The 24,324-nt window shown below is 41.9% G+C and overlaps 1 protein-coding gene across 8 annotated transcripts in view; it reads right to left on the bottom strand.

Moving 5' to 3' along the window:
• Positions 1–24,324, bottom strand: part of SEPTIN5 (septin 5) — an 89,675-nt gene that overhangs the window by 7,554 nt on the left and 57,797 nt on the right. For 6 of the 8 annotated variants that reach the window (XM_073675326.1, XM_073675334.1, XM_073675344.1 and 3 more), the window contains 8 exons: positions 22,741–22,864; positions 22,524–22,658; positions 15,847–15,964; positions 13,638–13,739; positions 13,326–13,422; positions 10,730–10,865; positions 7,150–7,179; positions 3,441–3,543 (listed from right to left, as the gene is read on the bottom strand). In XM_073675326.1, coding sequence (XP_073531427.1) covers positions 3,441–3,543; positions 7,150–7,179; positions 10,730–10,865; positions 13,326–13,422; positions 13,638–13,739; positions 15,847–15,964; positions 22,524–22,658; positions 22,741–22,864 — 845 coding nt within the window. The remainder of the gene's footprint in view (positions 1–3,440; positions 3,544–7,149; positions 7,180–10,729; positions 10,866–13,325; positions 13,423–13,637; positions 13,740–15,846; positions 15,965–22,523; positions 22,659–22,740; positions 22,865–24,324) is intronic. The other 2 variants (XM_073675299.1, XM_073675309.1) reach the window with 2 other exon arrangements.

The following is a 24,324-nucleotide window of genomic DNA, read 5'->3' as shown; positions in this document are numbered from 1 at the left end:
CTTGCGTTTCGCTGAGGCTTTGTCTGGGGTGAAAACCTAAAACATTATCTTACTGATAGAGATGGTGCGAATCGATTCTCAGGACCCGATGCAACGGCCACATCAGTGATCGGAAAACAAAGAGAACTGCCTCCCACCTCTTAGGATCCGTGTGCAACATCATCGTTGCAATGTGATGTAGTGCCAGACCACCTAAATCAAAAGAAGAGCCGAGGATGCTGTTGGGTCGGAGGCGGTTTACAGGTCTTTCTATCTGGCGGCCACAGATAACTGATATGGCTGATCGACCAGGTCCTGAGAATCCATACGCACCATCCCTACTTACTGAAAGTAGGCTATAAGATACACTGGCTAAAATGGCTACACTCATACTGTAGATATTTTTCAGTGGAACCTGCTAACGAAATCTAATTTGCATCAGTCTGCTAACGTCTGCTGTCGGAAAGAAGAAAGAAATATATAATATAATTAAAAACAAAAAAACAAACAGGTTTACCTGTATAATCCACTGTCACTCCTGGTCCCCGCCATTTTTTTTTACTATACAGCAGCACATGACTACTCTAGCCAATCACTTGCCTCAGACCCATAGAGCATTAAGATTGGATCCCGGAGCATTTAACTGGTATTTCTTATTTTAACATATTTCCTGCTCATAGACCATTTCTAAAAAAAAATTCCTGGGCAAACCTTTTAAAATGCAATATATCCAATTCTTTGCTACTCCCCAGTGATAAGCTGTACAAGTGATGTCAGTTATTCCCTGCTCCCTATGGCAAGAAGTATGCATGCCTCATGTTTATGGGGGAGAGAGCTGTTCACCTGCCAGCTTTAGTCTTTAATGTGCTAACACCTTGCCAGAAACTTTCCTCCAGGATAAACAGTGCTGCAGGTGCCAGGCTGACAGTAATCTCTTCTCACTCCATAGAACAAACAGAAGAGTCACAAACAGACCATAACGTGCATTATTGGGGTACATTAGATAAAAAAAACTGTCAGACTAACAACTTTTGACCAGAAGTTAAATTGACTAGAAGTGTTACAAAACAGACCTAATAATATACATATACTTGTTAAGGTTAAAGCTCCAAAGGGGCTGTCGGAGAAAAGAAATAGGGTCTTCTTTATTTCCAAAAACATTGGCACTTACGCCCCTGGGCTGTGCATGCTGTTGCAACTCAGCACCATTTACTTGCAGACTAGTTAAAGGGGTTGTCCAGGACTATTTTTTTTTTTTTTTACCATGGGTCTAAATACTAACCTGGAACAAAGCATTCAGTGACCACTCCTGCTGGCGATTAAGCTGCCCCACGTTAACAGAGCAGCTCTTCTTCTTCCAGGCTGCTCTGTTGACAGGGCATGACTGCTGATCTAATGCTGATTGACAGCTGGCTGCAGTTAGGCAGCCGGGAGCCGGCTGTCAATCAGCATGATGCCCGCAGTCACGCCCCATCAACAGAGCAGAGTGGAAGAGAAGCAGCTGCTCTGTGGACGTGACGTCAGCAGAAGCTGCTGAGATTGGAACGGAGCACAACAAGCAGGTAGAAACTTTCTTGTTAGTTCTAGGCCTGAAGTAAAAAAAAAAATTAAAAGTCCTGGATAACCCCTTTAAGGCTCCGCAAACACACTGGATAAAAGTCAGCTGAATCCACCAATTTCGGCGGGAGTGGACGACCATCTGATATGTATGGAGACCTTAACAGGAATTTCAAAGCCCAATCCTTTTGTTTCTGAGGTAGACAAGGCATCTGGCAGCAGCTTTCCCATCTCTTCCTGTTTAAGGCTGAGTTCACACGATGCGTATTTCATGCGTTTCCGCGGCGTTTTTTCAGTTGCGTAAACGCCGCGGAAACGCATGAAAAACGCATGGTAGAAGGGAAGCAATGTTCCCCAATGGAAATCCGCATGTGCTGTGCTCATGATGCGGATTTTTCCGCAGCGTTAACGCTGCGGTCAAAAATCCGCAGCATGTCAATTAATTTTGCGGAAACGCGGCGATTTCGCCGCCATTGACTTGCATTAGAACGCGCCAATTCCGCAAGACAGCATTTGTACTTGCGTTATTAGCGCGTTCTAATATGCGGATGGTACCCGGGTGTGGAGGAGAGGAGAGTCTCATCCACACCCAGGTACCATTAAAAAAAAAAGAATAAAAAAAATAATAAATGTATTCTTACCTTCTGTCGGCCCGCGCAGCGCTCCCGCTTGGTTCCCGGCACTTGCAGTGAGTTGTAGGACCTGCGGTGACGTCAGAGTCATGTGACGGGTCACGTGACGCTGACGTCGGCAGGTCTTTCAATTCAAAGTTGCCGGCAGCCGGGAGAACGGAGTGAGCAGGACAGCGCGGGCCATCGGAGGTAAGTATATACACTCTCTCGGGTCACACTATATAGATCCATGCTGTTTGCATGGATTTATATAGTGTGACCTAGTTATCAAGCACTTTCCAGGTGATGCTAAAATCGCCTGGAAAGCGCTTGTCAATCTGCATGCGGAAACGCATGTGAATCTGCATGTGGATCCGCATGTATTCTGCAGGAAAAACGCATGCACAATCTGCTTGCGTTTTTTCTGCCAGGGAGATGCAGAAATGATGCAGAAATTTTCTGCTTCATTTCTGCATCGTGTGCACATACCCTAAAACACAAATGCTCATGTGGCTGAGTGGGGCGCTTGTGGGTATGAGGAGTCGAGAGAGGTAGCAGAGTGCCGAACATATGTTCTGCCGACAGTTATCTAATATGTGTGGCCGGCTTTAAAGCCCATGGACAAGTGTTATTTGCAAAAACAAAAACAGACATTTCTCTTATCTCATACGACAGCTTTACACTGTGAATTCTTCACAATGCAGTATTACAGTGCATATCCTTTCTATGTGTGTTTCTTCATGTATGTTCATTCCTCCACCATATCATATATGCTTCCTCTACGACTAATCTCCAGTGTAAACTTATAACTCTGAAACCATTCCTAAGGAGAGAGGACGGCGATCCATCCTGAGGTAGTCTTCCATGCTGAGAACTTAGTCCAATCACTGAACCAGTGTGCCACCTAGTGGCAATATATACAAACTACAACCATCTCAAACCTGTATCAGTTTGCAGCATTACTTTATTGATCATCATATTAAAAGTTCACAGAATAAAAGTAGATCACTCGCTCCGATGTAAATCCTATTTGTATGCTATAACAGATCTCAGTTAATAGGACAGTGGATTTTATAGGTCTGACGGTTCTAATTTAGAGAACAAACAGGATTTCAGTTTAGTTATAGTTAATTAAAAAATGTTGTGGATCATAGTAGCTTGGCTTCTAAAGTAGGAATCCAAAATCAACTTGTCTTAATGCACCTTAAGGTAATTCTAAGAAAGGCTCATCATCTACTCCAATCATCGTGTCCAGTGCAATGAGCAGAACAGCCTGGCGATCGTATTACTTACCTCTTCATCCTTCATTTTTATGAGCTTCTCTGTTTCTGCGTCTGGGGTTGGCAGTGGAAGGATAGGGATGGGGCTCTCTATCCTGTTATCCTGAGTCAGTTTGCTGCAAAAGACAAGACGCGGTGTATGAGCAATGAGTAAGCAATGAAGAAGAATTGTTTGGCTGTCATTGTTACTTGCATATCACCTTTGCTGAAAGAATATCATCCCCTAGCTAACTTCATGTACCTCAAGGTTCTTATCGAGGAAGTCATTATTTTTTAGAAATTTCTAATAGATAAAAATTTTCTACATGAAATATATTTTATGTACTCTTCTTAACATACCTAACATTTATTGTGAATTTAAATGGAAACTAAACATTTAAAAATGTTTTGTCATATTGAAGTCACTGTTTAGCAGTTTTGATGGGTGGGGGTCTATGTCCTGAAACCCTAGCTGAATGCCCAGAGTAAAAAGTTGAAAGTATTCAGCTTACCCTCGCAAGCGAGCAGGGTGGTGTTAGAACCCACAGACTTTCTATTGAGCCCATACCCTGTTCGGCTCAAGCTTGAGAATAACCTGGACACTATTAATCTTATTTTGAGCAATCGGTGGTGCTGTCAGACCCCAGACCCGCATCACTCAAAACTACTAAACAGTGGATATACCATATCAAAACTATCTGAAATGTTTAGTCACCCTTGAAAGGGAATCTGTCAGCAGGTTTTTGCTATGTAATCTGAGAGGACCATAATGTAGGAGCAGAGACCCTGATTACAGGGATGTGTCACATACTGGGCTGGGTTTTGTGGTTTCAATACAATCAGCATTTTATCAGCAGGAGATTAACATTGTTACAACTTGGCACATGCAGGCAGGGTAGTCCAACCCTGACCCCAGCACTGATTAGCAGTTTTCTGTCACTATACATTGTACACATAAAGTTGTGGTGTGGGTAAGGTTATACACAGCTCAACAACTGAGCTCTGCTCAATATGTAGCAGAGAAAACTGTCTCTCTATCATATCTGCTGCACCCAGCAAACTAAGTGATACATCGCTGGCATCAGGGTCTCTGTCCCTACCTCACAATGCTGTCAGATTACAGAGCAAAAACCTGTTGACGGACCGGACTACCTTTACTGTATAAGGGATCTGTAACCAGTAGCTTCCTCATACTATTTGATTTTCACACTGCAAGTAGTTGGTATTTAACCATTAAAGGGAAGTAAAAATACGCAATTTATCTGCAACTATGGGTTTAATTTGCAGGTTATAGCATTCTGGCACTGTGCGGCCGCCGCACTGAGAGCCCCGCTGCCAGGAGGAAATTAATTTCATTCCCCTTGGCAGCCTTGCTCTTTCAGCCAACAGGGGTGCGATCAGCACGGTTGCAGTCACTGCTCAGTGCATCGAGAACAGTAGTGGTAACCATGCCCCCGACAATGCCTGACATCATTAAAGTCGTGCACCCCTATGACTAAAACAGTGAGGTTGTCGGGGGAATAAAGTTAATTTCCTTTCGGCAGTGAGGCTCACAATGCGGCAGCCGCTCAATGTTAGATAGCTATTAACCTGCAGATTAACCCCATATCTACAGATTAATAGCTTGTTTCTACATGACAGGTTCCGTTTAACGTACTGGGCATATTTCCCACTGCATATAGGCCTTCCACAGTATATAACTGCACAGGGTGCTCAACCAGGCACTCAAAGCTTATTTACACCTTTGCACAGATTTTTTCATTGTTCATTTGCTTCTAAAATGCAAAATTAAGTAACCTTCTAAACAGTCTTCATTAAAAATGTACCATTTTGTTGCTCAGTGACTCTACTCAGTATGGGTATGTGCACACGATCGGTATGGGCAGCATATGCAGTATACTTTATTCTGCGTCCAACGTGCTGCACGCAGGTGTATCCGCATGTGTTCATTGAACCATGCGGATTCACCGCAATCAATACAAGGTATTGATCTAATTTCTCTTGTGGAGACTAGCGACTCCACAAGAGAAATTGACATACTGCTGTCTGGAAAGATGCGCCGCATGTCCGTGGGTGATCCACAGGAGCACAGAGACACATAGTGGACATGGGATTTCTTTAAATCACATCCACTATGCTGTAACATCTGGCCGCTGCGGATTGCACGCAGCGCAAGTGCACTGCATCCAATCCGCAGCGATTACTGATCGTGTGCACATACCCCAAGTCCTTTATATAGCTGAATGCTCTGCAAAAAAGATACAAATGTGTCAGAGCTCCTGCTCCTGACTTGGTATCTTTTCCCCTCCCCTCCTTTCTCTCAGTGTTAGGGATAGCAGGAAGGAAGGGGATTATACACATATGTCCGCAGCATGGTCAATTATAAAGCATCTTGTAGGGCAGAGAAAACAGGCTATAGAAAAGGAGGAAAGCATATGGAGAGGAAATATGTGCAGTTCTGGAGCTGTGCTGATACAGGAAAGCAAGTGAAGACAGCAGCACCCTGGATACACACAGACATCACATCCAGCCTATATTACTGGGAGAGACACTCCCACAAAAGGAAAATCTGAAACTTGGATCAGGCTATAAATTACATATGAAGGAGTTTGAAAATGAATGAAGGAAGATTGCAGACTCAAACTTAATAATATTTTAAGATATAAAAGTAAGCACTAATATGTAAAACAATTTTTTTCAATGTCAAAGGAGTCCATCACCTTTAAAGGGGTTGTCCATTACTAGGACAACCCCTTCTTAAACTAAATGTTCGGCCTCAATAAAATAATAAAGCCTATACTTACCTCCCGTGCCGGCTTTGTTCCAGCGGTGTCCGCACTCGCGGTCCCGGGGCTGTGATGCAGTGGAATGACAGGTTATGCCTGGCGCCCAATCAGCGCTGGTGTCACAGTCTCTACCTTTGGAGAAACTGAGCATGAAGAGGAAGTCTGGGATCAGCTGCAGCCCTGACTTACTCTTCATGTTTAGTTTGTCCAAAGGTAGAGACTGTGACACCAGCGCTGATTGGGCGCCGGGCATCACCTGTCATTCCACTGCATCACAGCCCCGAGACCGCAAGTGCTGGCACCACTAGAATGGAGCCGGCACGGGAGGTGAGTATAAGCTTTATTATTTTATTGGGGCCAGACATTTGGTTTAAGAAGGAGTTGTCCTAGTACTGGCCAACCCCTTTAAAGATAAAACAGAAAAACACGTCTTAGGTAACGTTAACTTCCATTTACAGTCCTACTTTATACTGTAGAGCTCCTATTTCAGAAGCTGTAGACAGACACAAAAGAGTTGAGCCATGTACAGACATGAAGCAAAGTCTATTAAGTGATGACTCTGTTGCAAAACTTTGCAGCAATTTACAGTACAATGTAAGTGAATGGCATATCCTCATCCACATGTAGTGGAAAAAAATTGCGTACAATTCAAAACATGCTGCAGATTTTTAATTCCTTATTCTGCTCTTTTTTTGCATTAATGCCACCCGGCACCCACATCCCAAGCGGAAGAAGCCAAGGCAATGCGGTCAAGTGATTTAATCATATGACTGCCAAGGAAGGACATCGTCACGATGACAGTCACTTCAGGCTTTATTTCTTACAGCCACAGGGGAGCAGACATTCATACATACAGATTAGTAAGACCCTAAGTGTTTTATTAAATTGTCTTAAATTATTAGACAGCATATAATGTGAACATTCGGCGGCAAAATGTTACTTAAGTTTAACCCTAACCTTTCTGCTGTGTTCAAAACTTCTTCATGCCTTTAAAAGACAAAAAGTGATAAAATGTAATAATTCAGAACTGAATATGTATCAGACTGTAGGTTAATAGGGTTATAAGATAAGTTAATTGAAAGCTCTGTGATGGCACAAGCGTTATTCTGTTAATGGTATTAAAGTTAGAATTTTCCAGCATTTCGGATCCAAGGACTTTATTTGTACACGACAGGATTTACCAATAAACAGAACATACTGATCTTTTTTATTACCTTATCACATTCATGGTGTTAATAACTGTGCAAACAGGCAGACAATAGTTGTCCAAGCACCTTACTAAGGCTGAGTAAGGGTAAGACCCCAAACATTTTGCCCAGAGCCTTCCACAGAATTCAAGCTGCAACCGATGCCAACCCTGTCAGTAATCATTGATTAGCATACCAGATATTTATGCCTTGCTCACACAGCGCAGCTTTCCTGTAGTTTTTGCTAGTTACAGCATACATGTCAAACTCTGACCCGTGGGCCAAATGTGGCCCGCATGGTGGTTTTATTTGGCCCGCGACACCAGAACCATCACCCCTATGTGGGGCCCATTATTCTGTATGGAGGACTATCTGGGGTCCATTATTCTGTATGAGGACTATGTGGGGCCTATTATACTGTATACTGGTTGGCCCACGACTTTGTACAAATTTTTCAATGTGGCCCTCTGTATGTTTGAGTTTGACATCCCTGGCTTAAAGAGAAGAAGAGAAATTGAAGGATTTTCTGTACATTTTTCTCTCTTTAGGATCAAATTATGACGTACGGCTCCATACGCATTAAAGTCAGCTTTCGGTGGGGCCAGCTAACCATCATCTCTCTCCCTCTCACTCGTCTATCAAATCAGTTGTTGGGAGAGAGAAAAACTGGGAATTAATAAACTTTTGATCCTTTTCTTCCCAGAGGAGATAAACCATTGCCAGAGGTGTCTGACAGTGGCCAACTTTCTACCCCCACTGTAAACACATGATCGCTCAGCCGGGGGACTCCGAAAATATTATTCAAGCATTCGTTCAACAGACATTTCATGGGTACATTTAGGTTTAAAGGGGTTGTTCTATGTGCCTCTGCTATGCACTGTGTTTTTTGCTGTGTCCAACTATGTAGAGCTGCTGCAGTTTCATGGTCGCGAATAAACAGCCCTGGCCAGAGAAGTATAAGTGAATATACAGGGACAAGACAGGGACTCTCAGTATACGGCAGGGACTCTCCGTGTGAGGAAATAAATTTCCCTGCCTGCTTGTTTTGTAACAGGAACAAGTGTTTGAGTGTTTCAGCTGTGTCACCAACCCTGTGAGCTCATTATCAAATAAAGTCAGTGAGGTAAGAACTCTGGCAGCCGCCATAGCTCTTAGGCTACTGACTGGTGACACTGCAGAAAAAATTCGCTCCTGTGATGATTCTATACACTTTTTGACAGTGAAGGTGATCAATGAGTGGAACAGGCTGCCATAAGAGCTGGTGGGTGCTCCTTCAATGGAAGTCTTCAAACAGAGACTGGACAGACAGACATGTCTGAGATGGTTTAGTGAATCCTGCATTGAGCAGGGGTTGGACACGATGATCCTGGAGGTCCCTTCCAACTCTAACATTCTACCATTCTATAAAACAAACAGGTAGGGAAATGTGTTTCCTCACACACAAACAGCTGAGAGTCCCTGCCGTATATTCACTTATGCTTTCTTCCCTGCCAAAAGCGGTGTATGTGCGACCATAAAATGCAGAAACTTTACATGGTTGGACACAGCAAATAACACAGTGCACAACATGGGCACATCTATAAGCTTATCTCTGCACAGGGACAGTTGTTTTTTTAATACAAACAATTGTGGAACTTATCAATATTCCAAGACCTATTGACTAAAATGTACTTTTGTTATGGGACAACCCCTTTCAGGCAAACCTGGCACTAAATTTAAGGCCAATAAACCACCAGCATGTAGTTATGCAGTTTGGGTTTAACTTTCTATACATGTACAGTCCAAAACCAGTTATTTTGGAATGAGAGAGTAACAAAACTTATAAATTAGCCCAGATGAGTCTAAGATTCAAGCACTGTGGCACCAGACACATAGCAAAAGAACACCTGGTTTCATAAGATGCATTTTAGTAATACAAAAATGACTGCTGAAACATATTTTACTCCTGAAATATGCAATAATGAAGCATGGTGGCTCAGTGGTTAGTTTTGTTGCATTATATTGCTAGGGTTCTGGGTTCAAATCCAACCAAGGACAACATCTGCAAGGAGTTTGTATGTTCTCCCCGTGTTTGCGTGGGTTTCCTCCGGGTTCTCCGGTTTCCTCCCACACTTCAAAGACATACTGATAGGAAATATAGATTGTGAGCCCCAATGGGGACAGAGATAATGAGATGTGTAAAGTGCTGTGGAGATTAATGGCGCTATATAAGTGAGCAAAATAAATAAGGGAAATTCATTGATGAGTGAACAGCTCTATACCAAGGCAATGCTGGGGTTAAAGATGTTTTGGGAAAGTTAAAGATTGATGACTTTTCCTTTAATAAGCCATCAATATTCAATCAGTGGTGGGTGTGACTCAGTACTTTACAATATTGAGGCTTCCTGATTTATTGTTATATTTTGTATTAGATTAGAGATAATTTTTTAAAGTTGCAAAGTTTGATATAAGTTATTTTTCATGTCGTATTCAAACACCGTCACTATTTAAGACAACTACCCATCAGTATATGCCTCTATCTACTGCCCCAGCTAATACGCAGCGCTCTTAGCATATATCACCACATCAATAAACACCAAAGGGGAACATTCAGCAGACTTTACTGAACAAACTTATTCCGGGATAAGTTTGCTGGGTTATTTTGTGTAAGTCACAAAGATGCTTTAATACACAAAGTGATTTAGTTCTCACCAAGTCTAAAATACAAGTCGGCTTTTTAAGAAATATTAAGTTCAGAAAATGCCTTCAATAATCCAGTAATGCAGAATTTAAGGCCATAAGACTATTCATAAGGCCAAGAGGAAACTGACGGAAGATACAAAATTAGATGGGGGATCTGTGGCAATGTTCTTACAGCTTCTCAATCCATCAAAGGGTAAGAAATATGTTGTATATGCATATTACTATGGTAAATCCGTCAAATAACCCTCCTCCGTTAAAAAATAGAAAGCATTAAAGGGGTTGTCAGATCATCTAGTATTGAGGATAGGTCATAAATATCAGATTGGTGGTGGTCTGACATCCGACTCCCACACTGATCAGCTTATTATAGCTGATCAGTGAGAGTCCCTTGCGTAAGACCCTCACCAATCTGATATTAATGAGCTAACTCAAAGGTACATGCCTAGACAACCTTTGTTATGTACTTGTACCTGGGAAATGATTATTTACCAGTTTCTTTTCGTGTTTAGATAAAGAAGATATAAACTACTATCGTAAAAATGTATAGCAACTTGTATTTCAGATTTAATCCCCAATTAAGTCAAGCTAATAATGAGCAGTTAGATTTGTATAGGAGGAACCGTCCACCTATCTCCTGAGAGCGCCAGTATTATTTAAGGGCTCCTTACCTTGTCATCTGCTGGATACACTGGGCTCTGTAGTTCTCATAATGTACGTCACATGTAACATCCTTGAGGTCATGCATATGAGTCCGGATCAACATATTCCGTAGCTTTACAAAGTCACAGTGTGCCTGGTTCTCTACTGTCAGCAGATAGAAGAAAACATAGAAGTGTGAATGAGACAAATGCTACCTGGACCTAAAGGACGTCATACCATACTGCACTATATCTTATCTGTATGTGCTGAATAGTTTAAACAAATCTATTATTCCCTAAAACTGGCCATGTCAGGCTAGAGGAAGGCAAGTTAGATATTTTATCCCACTTATCTGTAGGCATGAACTCCTTCCAACTCTTTTATACACAAAGGCCCCGATTCATCTAGACTGGTGTTGATGGGGAATGGTGGAGTCAGACGCTCCTGATTCATGAACATGTTCTCGGCTCTTCATGAATCTGGAGCGTCTGATGAGTGACGTGCCCTTCCGTGCACTACACCAGAAATCTTATTCCAGTCAGATACTGGAGTGAAATTTCCAAAGTAGGGAAATCCAGAGTTTGTCATGAATTAAGATGAGCTGTGGGGTCCCGCCCCGGCTTCAGTTCCACCCATTTAGTTGGAGCTGGGAAAAACTGTTGTGAAAGTGGCAAAAGTCTCAAAATATTGGCCCAACTCCAAGCTGCACCTAAATGTTGTGACTTTTCAAAGCTTTTATGACAGAATTCTGGGGTGAAAGCTTTGATGAATTGGGCCCATGGTCATTAATGGTATGAGCAGCAATTACAGGTTGAACAGGATATAAGACAGTATCGCTTTAAATGATTAAAGGGAGTAGGATCATCCGCATACACACGACATGTGGAGATGTTTTGATTGTTTTTGGCAGCAGGCAAAGGTTTTTTAACGAAGGAGAGGAAGTGCGGCCATCACCGCTGCAATCAGAGCTTTGATGTAGGAATAGCTAAGCATTATGTCTATGAACAAACAGCTGACATAAAAGCAGAATTGTTCTTTTTTTTGTTACGGCTTCCAAATATAGTGTCTGTAATTCCTGTTTCTTCTAACATGCCATGTATTTAAGGTCATCACACACACAACTGGCCGGCACTTACCTGACTTTCGACTATATACACGATACATACAGCATGCAACTTAAAGTTCCTCGGCCCCAATGCAAACACTGTAACAGGGCCTCCACCTTCCAGTCAGGGGCGTGTACAAGATTTTGTACAATTTTGTAAACTTGAGGACCATGGCTATAAGCATTATCACACTTGCATAGCGCAATCACACTTACACACGCGCACACTCACTGTGACAAATACACAGTACATAGCCAGATATATGTGTGTTAATGGTGTCACAGTGTGTGTTTGTACAAGTACCTGTGGACTATCTACCTGTGTCTATAAAAGCAATAAACCTCCTCTACTTTAAAAATTCTGTATCCACCCCTGCATTTTACTGTAATTTCTAAAGACATTAAAGGCATTGTTCCAAGTTCTTATGTGGTTAAAATTGCAAAGCGGTTGTAAAAATAAGCAACTTTGCAATTTAGTATTCTCAAGAACAGGGGGCTTTTAATTCTCTAGTGTACACTGCTTAAGACACTGGCCACGCTGCAGTCACTGAGTGGCCAGTTTCCGAGGCAAGGAACTCACACCGCTTGCAAGACTCTATACTTTAGAGCCTTCTCAAGACGCTCTGAAGTTGGCGGGATTGTTGGATACCCCCAGATTCAGTTCCCTGGCACCAGCTCTCATGATGCAGAATCTAGCTAGCTGTGAGGGTGAATGCACAGTTCACACCAGCAGTGCGACCATGCCACTGGTCCTAAGTGTCAGTCTTCAGGAGCGCACTACACACAGCAAAGCAGGATGCCAGGAGCACAGCGCTCTTGAAGAAAATGTACTAAAACTGCCTAAAAGTGGAATATACCATAAGTGTATGTTCACATACAGATTTGTTGCAAAAATGTCTGCCTATATCCTATTAATCTAAATGGGGCTTCCATATATCCATGTTCAATAATAAACTGAGCGTTCTGTTTCACTTTAAAGCTTTGTACTACTCATACTACCTGAACCTTAGGCTTGATATGTACAGAATAGACCAGACCTGAGCAAAGTGCAGCCCACGGGCCACATGCGGCCCTCTGTCTGTTCCAGTGCGGCCCACGGATACAGTGTCACCACACAGCTACCCCCTGTCCAGCATCTCACGTTCACTGGTATCTGCAGACACCGGTGAATACAATGATGGATCAGGGAGCCCTTAGTTAAGAAAGTGATATAAAACAGTAATAATGAGCAAAATTAAGTTTGGCTCTCCACAACACTCACAGTCTCTTATGTGGATTTTTGGAAAAATTCATTGTCCATCTCTGAAATAGACCATACTTCATACTTCTGAAATAAATACAAACTATGTATATATCTCAAAAGCAAAAAAAAAATCATGTAGGAATAAAAAAGTAGGCAGACGTGATGACCCATTAGGTTACTTCACTATAAAGTTTAAAACTTTCTATAGACGCTGATAGAATCTAAGACAAGTGGGTGAACCCTCACACTGGCAGTGACACTAGAAGTTCTAACGTACCTTCCACTATACCCCATGGATAGAGACGACCTCGTACCCGCTGGCCTTTAGCCTCTACTACTGTATTGCTTCCAATTACAGCAAAAGGTACGCTCTCCTGTAACCAAAAAAGTAAGTGATAAATTCATAGAGAAAACATAAAGTTCTTAAATAAACCTAAAAGGAATAAGACTAGTCAGGTAAAAACTATACTGCACCGGCTCATTGTGGTAGACGACATTTTATAGGACAGTGTAAGATAATATGTACTATATTATACATCAAAATATATTATTAGGGAGATAAGAAAATAATAGAACTTGTTCTGTTCACCTTCAGCTCCTTGTCTTGCTGTTTAAAGTCATCATCTTCATCTGAATCACATTCTGGGAACTGATAGACTTTTATTCCAAACTTTTCAATCTCTTCTCTCACCTGAAAAAGGAGAGAAAGGGGTTGAAGCTGGGGTTGCCCACTTTAGGAAACCCATTTTCAAATACCCGGTGAATCCTGAGTTATAAAGGGGGTTTCAGGATCATCCTCATCTCTTGGGCAAAGTGGGGAGCAGTTACACAGATCACGTCTTGCACAGGAGGACCCTGACTATGTAATACTTTATTTTCTCTGTGGTGGCACTGCAGGAAAAATGTTTACTAAAAAAAAAAAAAGGTTTCCTCGGATTGCTGGGGGCACTTTATTATCAGCTTATTGTTGAGGAAAAACCCTCTAAAGTCACATGCAGATGTTGATTATCTAGTGAGTTTTTTACATCAGTATTTGTAAGCCAAAACCAGGAGTGGGTGCTAAATACAGAAGTGATGACGTGTTTCTATTATACTTTTCGTCTGATTGTTCCTCTCCTGGTTTTGGCTTACAAATACTGATGTAAAATACTGACCAAATACTGAACGTGTGAATGTGGGCTAACAACAATCAACAGTTCACAGAAACATGTCAACATAATTGTAATAAAAGTGACAGCTTCCTGGAAGGGTCCAGGGATGATGGTGGAATTTATTAACAACTGCAAACTTGTTTCTTATAAAGAAACTTTGAAGTAAAGTCATAGTCACCCTCAATGTGACCCTTTGTCAAAATGTAGCTCCAGCAACAACAAAAAAGAAAAGTAGGTTGCTGTGCTGGCTATTTAAGTGAAGTATCTGCAGAAGTTTAGTACTAGCAGCTGTATACTTGTAAAATAGGAAACAACAGCAGGTATTCACCCTCCCAAGCTTCAGCAACAGCTCTCTGCCGTTGCCTTTTGAGAACTTGTTCCAAAAGGGAGTAAACACTGATGGCCTATCCCAAAGTCAGGTCATCAATGCTAATTCTCAAATAATCGTTTAAAGGGTTATTCTCAACATGTGTGTTCAGCATCACACACAGTCCAGTCTCTTCTCTCCATTGCTGCTGAGGGAACGGCACTCCTTCCTGAGTGACAGTTCTACTTCAGCAGTTTGTCCTTCTGCTGAGCTTTTGGTGCTACTGTGACAGACTCAGCAGTCAGGTTTGTAAGTCTACACTGATATCACTTGATCAGCAAAGAGATAACAGTGCATTTCAACAAGCACATGGCTCCAGAAGTGAGAGCAGTGATCAGGAAAACTGGAAAGTGAGAGCAAAACTGCTTTGGAAGCCGCAACAGGTGTGGGTCGGGAGCTTGTCATTTTGCAGGACTGATAACATCAGCTCAGGTCAGAGGCTGACAGGGAGGGGGAGATCAGCAGCTAACTGTTAATAGAAATGAATGGGCTGGAAAGAGAAAAATTGGATCTCAGTAGTTAGCTCTTCAGCCTAAAATGTTGCTACTGTGCATACTCAGCTAGGCTCTGGTGGTCAGTCTCCTTTGTAGAGAGCTGTAAACAATGTAAGACAAAAGCTCTCATAGCAGAACAACAGCAGATAGAAAAAGTTAGTCGATTGCAAATGTGTTTATTTTCATGCTGTCTAACTATCTATACCAATTTCATACATGAGAAAACTCCTTTAAGGCCTTGTTCACTCTCGTATCATTACTTCCATTTTTGTAGGTACATCATGATTCATTTGAGATAATCCATATTGTCCCCATGAACTGGTCTGTCCTCAGGGCTGCCTTTACTTTAGATTGCATGCTTTAATATTCATAAGCAAAGTAAAACTAATGGAAAGAGACTAACACAACAGACTAACACGACTGTGAACAGAACATACAAGTACAAAGTATTGTAACTACATAATTTCCATTGCCCAATTAAAATCTATTTTGTAGTACCCATGCTCTGCTACATCCTATCATCTATGGCTATTATCATTAAAGGGAATCTGACAGGTCCCCAATGCCCTCCAACCACCAAACGAGCCTTCGACTAGTCAAAAGGTTATTTGCATATTAAAAACGGACTGTAAAAACACTTTTCTTTAACATCTGTTTATGTATCGTCCAGGATAAAGGTTTTGTTAGGCGGGGTATTTATAAAGGAATATACAAATGCTGGTGGGTTTGAGGACATGGGGGACCTTTCAGGATTCCTTTAACAGAAACGATTCTCAGAAAACTCACCCGATCTTTCAGTTTTCTGATCTCATTGGGTACTAGGCAGTCGGCTTTGGCGATCAGAGGAACGATATTAACCTTCTCATGCAGAGCTTTCATAAAAGCCACATCCACTGGCCGCAGCCTGACACAATGGAAAGAAAGCACAGAGAGGTCATCTAATGGACAGCTATCAGCTCATGCTCAGGATCTCAGCATGGCACACACGTGCTCCCTGGGATGCCTCACACACTGTCTAACATTACAGCGTGCCTCTAATGGATATAATAATAATAATAATATAATAATTTTTATTTTTATAGCGCCAACATATTCCGCAGCACTTTACAAATTTTAGGGGGGACTTATACAGACAATACAGAATAAGCATGTCTCATATCGAAAGGAGTGAGGGCCCTGCTCGCAAGCTTACAGTCTATGAGGAAATGGGGGGAGACACAAAAGGTAGAATGTACATATATTGTATAATGCAGCCTTGATATACTAAATAGGATAAATAATACATGGACTGGTCGCCTGCCAGTATGTGTACAATCCTGACCGAGGCTATTAAGTGCATGGTTGGTATGAACCTGAAATTGAAGAAGATTTTAATATGGGGGAAAACTGGGACGGACAGATAGTGTGTGGAGGCGATACGCCAGTCTAAAGAAATGGGTTTTTAGGGTCCGCTTGAAACTGTGGATTTTGGGAATTAATCGAACTGTCCTGGGTAGTGCATTCCAAAGAATAGGCGCAGCACGCGAGAAATCTTGGAGACGGGAGTGGGGAGTTCGGATTATGGAGGATTTTAGTTTTAAGTCATTGGCAGAACAGAGGGCACTTGTAGGGTGGTAGACTGAGACAAGGGAGGAGATGTAGGGGGGTACTGAAGCATGGAGCACTTTGTGGGTAAGCGTGATAAGTTTACATTGAACTCTATATTGGATGGGCAACCAATGCAATGACTGGCACAGGGAAGAGGCATCGGTGTAGCGGTTGGCGAGGAATATGATCCTGGCTGCTGCGTTAAGGACGGATTGGAGAGGGGAGAGTTTAGTAAGAGGGAGCCCGATAAGTAGAGAGTTGCAGTAGTCCAGACGAGAATGAATAAGAGCTACAGTAAGAGTTTTTGCCGAGTCAAAGGTGAGAAAAGTCCTGATTCTTGAGATGTTTTTGAAGTGTAGCTGACATGAACGAGCGAGTGATTTGATGTGAGGAGTGAAGGAAAGATCTGAATCAAAAATGACCCCAAGACAGCGGGCTTGTTGCTGGGGAGTAATGGTTGAGCCACAAACGGAAATGGCAATATCGGGCAGAGGTAGGTTAGTGGAGGGAGGAAATACGAGTAGTTCAGTTTTTGACAGATTCAGTTTTAGACAGAGGGAGGACATAATGTTAGACACAGCAGAAAGACAATCACTGGTCTTTTGTAATAATGCAGGGGTGATGTCCGGAGCAGAGGTGTATAATTGGGTGTCAGCAGCATAGAGATGGTACTGAAAACCGAATCTGCTGATTGTTTGTCCAATGGGAGCGGTGTATAAGGAGAAAAGAAGGGGGCCTAGGACTGATCCTTGAGGAACCCCGACAGTAAGGGGAAGGAGAGAGGAGGAGGAGCCGGCAAAAGACACAGAGAAAGAGCGGTCAGAGAGATAGGAGGAGAACTAGGAGAGAACAGTGTCATTGAGGCCAATAGTGCGGAGCATAGTGAGGAGGACTGATGATCCATTCCACAGTGTCGAATGCTGCAGAGAGATCCAGGAGAATCAGCAGGGAGTAGTGACCATTAGATTTAGCTGTTAGTAGATCATTAGAGACTTTAGTGAGGGCAGTTTCAGTAGAATGTAAAGAGCGGAAACCAGATTGTAAAGGGTCAAGAAGAGAGTTGTCTGAGAGATAGCGGATTAGACGGGAATGGACCAGGCGTTCCAGGAGTTTAGAGATAAAGGGAAGATTGGAAACAGGTCTGTAGTTGGCCGTGCAGTTCTGGTCAAGGGATGGTTTTTTAAGTAATGGATGTATGCTGGCATGTTTAAAAGAAGAGGGAAAGATACCAGATGAGAGGGAGAGGTTGAAAATTTTAGTTAGGTGAGTGGTGACAGCTGGAGAAAGGGACTGAAGGAGATGTGAGGGAATAGGGTCACTGGTGCAGGTGGTAGGGCGAGAAGATGCAAACTGGTGCAGGTGGTAGGGCGAGAAGATGCAAGGAGCCTGATCACTTCATCTTCCGTGACTGGTTCGAAGTCAGAAAGTGAGCAAGATACAATGTGGCGGGGGAGAGCATGCATAACGTTTGGGGATTGGGAGAAAATTTTCTGTCGGATATGGTAAATTTTTTCTTTGAAATAATTGACCAGATAGTCAGCGCTGAGGTCGGTGATCGGGGCATGTGCTGTTTGATTGAGGAGAGAATGAAACGTGTCAAAGAGGTGTTTAGGATTATTGGAAAGTGAGATTATGAGGTTGTTAAAGTAGGTTTGTTTGGAGAGGTGAAGGGCAGAGTTATATGTTTTCAGCATAAATTTATAATGGAGGAAATCTTAGGGCAGATTAGATTTTCTCCACAGCCTTTCAGCGCACCTGGAGCACCGCTGGAGAAGACGTGTTTGAGGTGTGTGCCAGGGTTGTCGCCGTCTATGCCGAATTGTTCTTCATGTAGGAGGTGCGGCTTCATCCAGGGCGCATAGCATTATTTCGTTATAATGCTTCAATGCAGAGTCGGGACATGAGAGGGAGGAGATTGGGGCCAATGATGATTGCAACTTTTTCAGAAATTTCTGGGTGTTAATGGCGCATATATTTCTATAAGTGTGGAAAGTGGGGGTGTCTGGATGGAAATGAATACATGCATTATATAATATACAGCAGATTCTTGGGGGTCTCAAATTCACAATGTCACCTACAGTGCCTGTTTGAAGTCATGTACACTCACTTTTTTAACCCCTTCATCATTTGACAATTTTCTGCTTTTTGTTGCAGTTTGGGGGAGGTGCGGCAACTAAAAGAATAGCAGTTCTGGTGTTTCATTTTTTTTTTTTGCTTTATTGCATAAATCTTTTTACAGTTTGATTGCGCAGACTTTGACAGACCTGGCAATATCAAATTGTTCATTTACCTTTTTTATTTCTTTAGTTTTACACTGATATAACGAGGGAGAAGTGACACAAATTTTATATACATATATGTTTTACCTTACTTCTTAGTCCCGTTAGTAAATGTGAACCAGTTGTGGTTTAATCGCTTACTCTGTATATAATATTGCAGTATACAGTGTAAATGATGGTCTTTTATGAGGCACAGTTGGGCAACAAGATTAGCAAGCTCCTGACTTTTGTGTAAACATGCAAAAACCTCTAAAACTGTTAAATTTTATTTAAATCTCATTACAAATACTCCAAACCCATGTGCTCAGAGAATAAAACCTACACAAACTGTCCCCTCCCTACATCTCCGACCTGGTCTCCAGATATGTCCCCCCGCGCGATCTCCGCTCCTCTCAAGAACTTCTCCTCTTCTCCCCTCTCATTTCCTCCTCCCACAACCGCCTGCAAGACTTCTCTCGTGCCTCCGCCATACTCTGGAACTCTCTCCCCCATCACATCCGACACTCCCCTACCCTGGGAACCTTCAAGAAAAACCTAAAGACCCACCTCTTCCTTCAGGCCTACAGCCCACACTGAGACCCATCCACCTCACTATCTCACCCTCTCCTCTCCCCTTCCTCCTGTATCCCCATCCACCCCCCATAGACTGTGAGCCCGTGTGGACAGGACCCCCTACCCTACTGTACCAGTGTGCCTCCTTTGATGTCTCGTTTTCATGTCCCCGTCGGCCCCTACACTTGTAAAGCGCCATGGAACCTAATGGCGCTATATAAATATTTATTATTAATAATAATAATAATAATAAATAATAAAACTAACATCACTCAGTAGTAATCGTTCTATAGAACCAGTGTCCCTATGGGACTTCATATAGTCAGAACAAACGATAATAAAGATACGCGTACCAGCCTGTTATATGATAGAAGCCTTAACATACCCTCGACACGTTTCCCTGTCCTGTCGGTTCATCAGGAGCCTGCCTTTATCCACCATGCATTTACGTTTATATCTCTCTGGATGTTTGTATACCTGGCCTCCTGATGAACCGACAGGACGGGGAAACGCGTCGAGGCGGTTTCCAGAATACGAGATAAATTATAATTATCAGGATATGCATCTTTATCTATACAAATATCAACATAGTGTTATAATGTATTAGAGGAGGCAGTCACTCATTTTTTTGTATATAGCTCACTATCAGGGCAAAACAGGGAGAGTGAGGGACAGCCACCGAGGAACGGGGGCGCCAAACTTGTTATTTAGGGTGCCAACACCCACGTTAGGCAGCATCAGTATAGTCTACAGACAGGGTAAGTTAAGGCTTCTATCATATAACAGGCTGGTACCCGTATCTTTATTATCATTTGTTCTGACTATATGAAGTCCCATAGGGACACTGATTCTATAGAACGATCACTACTGAGTGACGTTGGTTTTATTCTCTGAGCACATGGGTTTGGAGTACTTTTAATGAGATTTAAATAAAATGTAATAGTTTTAGAGGTTTTTGCATGTTTACACAAAGGTTTGGTTACCTCTAGGTTAGATATTTTCTTGGTACAAGCTCCTGACTGCCATGACAACCCATCGACATCCCCACGTTTTGAGTGGAGTGGGGGGTGAATGGTGATGGGAGCTGAGAATATATCAGCCATTGAGCACCTTAAATGCCACTGTCAGAGATTGAAAGCGGCATTTAGGGATTAAACAGCAGCAAGGTAATAAAAAGGGGGAAAAAAAGTATTTGTTGGATGGATGCCACAAAGGATGCTATTTGTTGGCCATCTGATACCCACAGGCTCCCATGTTAACAAAAAATTATATATTTTTAGAAATTGTTGTTCAATATAGGACAAAAGGAAAATGGTAGAACCCTTTACATCTACAGCATGGTATATACTAGAAGATCTCAAAAATAACTTAGGTCCACTTCGTTTAACTTAAAATGAAGAAGAGAATGGTGAAGAGAACAATCAATGAGCCAGGACTTTTGGCATAGATATAAATGCATTAATTATCCATGATGGCTTCAATGAGATATAAGAAATACTGCCAACTACCGGTAATTCATTTTGTTGTTTGTTATATCTGTTATACCAATTAATTATGTGAAAAGAGTTGTTATAGACCCAGTCTGCGTACGGGCACTCTTACCTCTCTATGTACCAGATTAGATGTATGTTATGTATTTATGTTTTGAAAAATCAAATAAAAATTATGTTGAAAAAAAAAATTATACATTTTATTACTGGCTGGGGCAATATTGCATTAAATTGGAATAATGGAAAATTGTATGATGTAACGCAATTAAAGAAACTAATTGTGGTACGAGAGAGAAAGAAAGAAAGAAAGGAGAAAACAGAGAGAGAAAGAAATAGATAGAAAGAGAAAGAGTGACAGACAAAGAGAAACAGTGATAAAGAGATTTGAAGAAAAAGAGAGAGAAAGGAGAGAGTGAGTGTCACATAGTGTAAAGCGACTGTGGGCACCTACCTGATCCCTCGAACTAGGGGCGCCCTAGTCTATCCCTGTCTCCCAGAACACTTCTGAATTTGGAGACACTGGATTCTCTTACCTAGCTATGCTCCTATCTTAACCCTTGTCTGATCCCTCCCCCACCCAGGGAGGTGAGGGGCTGAAGTGTATAGGAAAACACTAACCAGACAGACAGGGTTAACAGACAGGGATAAAAAAAACTGCAATGATTCAAATACACTCACAAAATAACAGAGAGAGAAACATGGGAATAAAAGGAAGGGGAAACCAAATGTGAGAGGATACGTAAAAACACGCAAACCAACTCAATTCAGAAATATCCTGAAAAACTCTCCAACTCCAAACACTCAACTTCTCCTTCAACTCCAAACCAGGAAGTGAAAAAACTATCACTGGCAACTCCCAAGTGCCAGTGGTGAGAATATATACCAGAGGGGAGTGGCCAACACAGAACAGCTGAGGCAATTTTGGATGGAGAGCTCCAGGAGATCAACTGAACTGATTAACCCTTGCCATGACAGCAAGGAAAACCTGCACTGTTTAAGAGGATGGTGAAACAGTTCAAATAAGTGCAGGAGTTCGTGTAACCAGACACCGCAATCATCTAGCCCCACTCTGTTGCGGTGTACCAGTGACAGAGAGAAAGAGAAAGAGAGAGCGCAAGGCAAAGAGAGAAAGAAATAGCGAAAGAGAGAGAGAAAGAAAAAGAGAGGAACAGAGAAAGAGAGAGAGAAACTTGGACCATTCCTGAACACTAAATGATAGCATATTCTACAATATACTATAACTGCTATAGTGGAAAATAACTGATCTGTACAGCTCCAGATTCCAGTATGTGGATCTGTGAATATTTCTAATGTTTTGACAGATAGTTAAATGCAGATACAGAAAAATACAGCTGAATGTGTAGGAAAAACAGTGGTGATAACCATGGAAACGTATTAGAGGTTTGCCATCGTTCTTTAAAATGCTGGAAATGTGAACGGTTACCATGGCAACTCCACCCTTCCTATTTACACTAGATTTTGTATGTGACTCTATCATTATCCATATAATGATTGGATTTACAGGATGCATCATGAAATCCCACATTCTCCTCACCCATGGCCAAACGGTGAGATGAAGTACAAGCAGCAGTGCACTCTATTATCCTGGATGTTTTTCCGATTCAGTCCACTCTCGTCCCGGAAATACTGTTCAAACTGTTGGTCTATGTAGTCAGTAATGGCCTTCCAGCTGCGCCAGGAAGAAAAATAAAATGTCAGATTATACATCCTGTACAGCAATGTATCCACTGATCGGAGGACAGATCTCTTACCACTCCGTGTTGTTCACTGCATCTCCAAAGCCAGGAGTGTCCACAATGGTCAGTTTCAGCTTCACACCCTTCTCTTCAATGTCCACCGTGTGCTTCACAATCTCTACTGTTTGGTTAATTCTTTCTACATTGAAACAAGCAGAGTAGAACAGAAAATCAGATTCATCAATTGAAGATTTTTTTAATTCACTTATGTTTATCCTTTGCTATTCGCCAACATTTTTTGCGCAAAACTCATCAAAAAGTCGCACGTTTCACAAAAAGTCGCAAACATTGTGCGAAAATGTCTGACATACATGAAATTACTCCAAGGACTGGAATACAGTTGCAACTTTTATGAAAGCCACAAATGATTAATGATGACTCTATTTCACTATGGGCCTAAAAACTAGTCGCTAACTACCTGCCTGTTGTATCAAGCTCAGAGTAGTCACCGATCGCTCCTGCTCCACATCAACAAAGCAGCTCTTCCTCTTCCGGTCTGCTCTGTTGATGGGGCGTGCCTACTGACGTCATTTTAATTGCCTAACTGCAGGGAAAAAATACCCGTCCTATAAAATACATAAATCTTTATTGGTATACATTAAAAATACCCCATTAATTAAAATGGAAATGTAGTTATGGACAGTCAGTCCAGACACAACAAAGACAATAAACCATCAGCCCTATCGGGATAATACACAAAACAGGTGCATATTAAAGTAGCAGGGAAAAACAAAAGGTCCAAGGTAAGGTAATAATACACAGAGTAGTTTAAAGGGTTGCCACTAAATAGTCACTATTTTAATTAACAGGGTATATTTAATGTATACCAATAAAGATTTATGTATTTTATAGGAAGGGTATTTTTTCTGGCACTAAATTGATGTTCCATATTCTATTTATCCAATACCCTTGAGCACTATCTGCAGGGAGCCCGCTGTCAATGGGAACCCGGCTGTCAATCAGCAGGACGTCGACAGTTACACCCCATCAACAGAGCAGAGCAGAAGAAAAGGAACTGCTCTGTTGACTTGCCATCAGCCGATGAATCGCCAGCAGTAGTGATCTGTGATTGCTCTGGCACAACAGGCACATACTTAACAACTACTTCCCTGTTAGTTCTTAGGCACATAGTAAAAAAATTAAATAGTCCTGGACAACCCCTTTAACATGTTTGAAAACAAACACATGGTCTACTGAAGGATGGATAATTATAAAAGGAAGGGGTATATGTACCACCATAATGCATTATCCAGACCACCCCAAAAGGGCTAATCCTTCCTGCTGATCACAATGATCAATCCACTGGACTAAACATTCAGAAAAGAACTTCACACATTGACATACTTATTTATGTTGTTTTTTTCTGGAAAAGGATCTATGCGTTTTTTGAACATTTCGCGCCGTGACCAGCTCTTGAGGTTGACTTTCCGCAGATTAGTAACAAGCTCTTAACATTAACTTCTACACGCTACTTGTTTATTACAATACATTCTTACAGCACGTTATAATAAAGCCTAATAATGCTATTGCCATACACATGTGGTCAAAATTGTTGGAACCCCTCGTTTAATGAAACAAAAACCCACAATGGTCATAGAA

This window comes from Phyllobates terribilis, unplaced genomic scaffold (assembly GCF_046119375.1).
Source record: "Phyllobates terribilis strain yellow unplaced genomic scaffold, ASM4611937v1 Scaffold_1__5_contigs__length_1240528914, whole genome shotgun sequence".
NCBI classification, from domain to species: Eukaryota; Metazoa; Chordata; class Amphibia; order Anura; family Dendrobatidae; genus Phyllobates; species Phyllobates terribilis.
The sequence above is the reverse complement of the archived record's forward strand: the minus strand, read 5'-3'. Positions and strand labels throughout refer to the sequence as shown.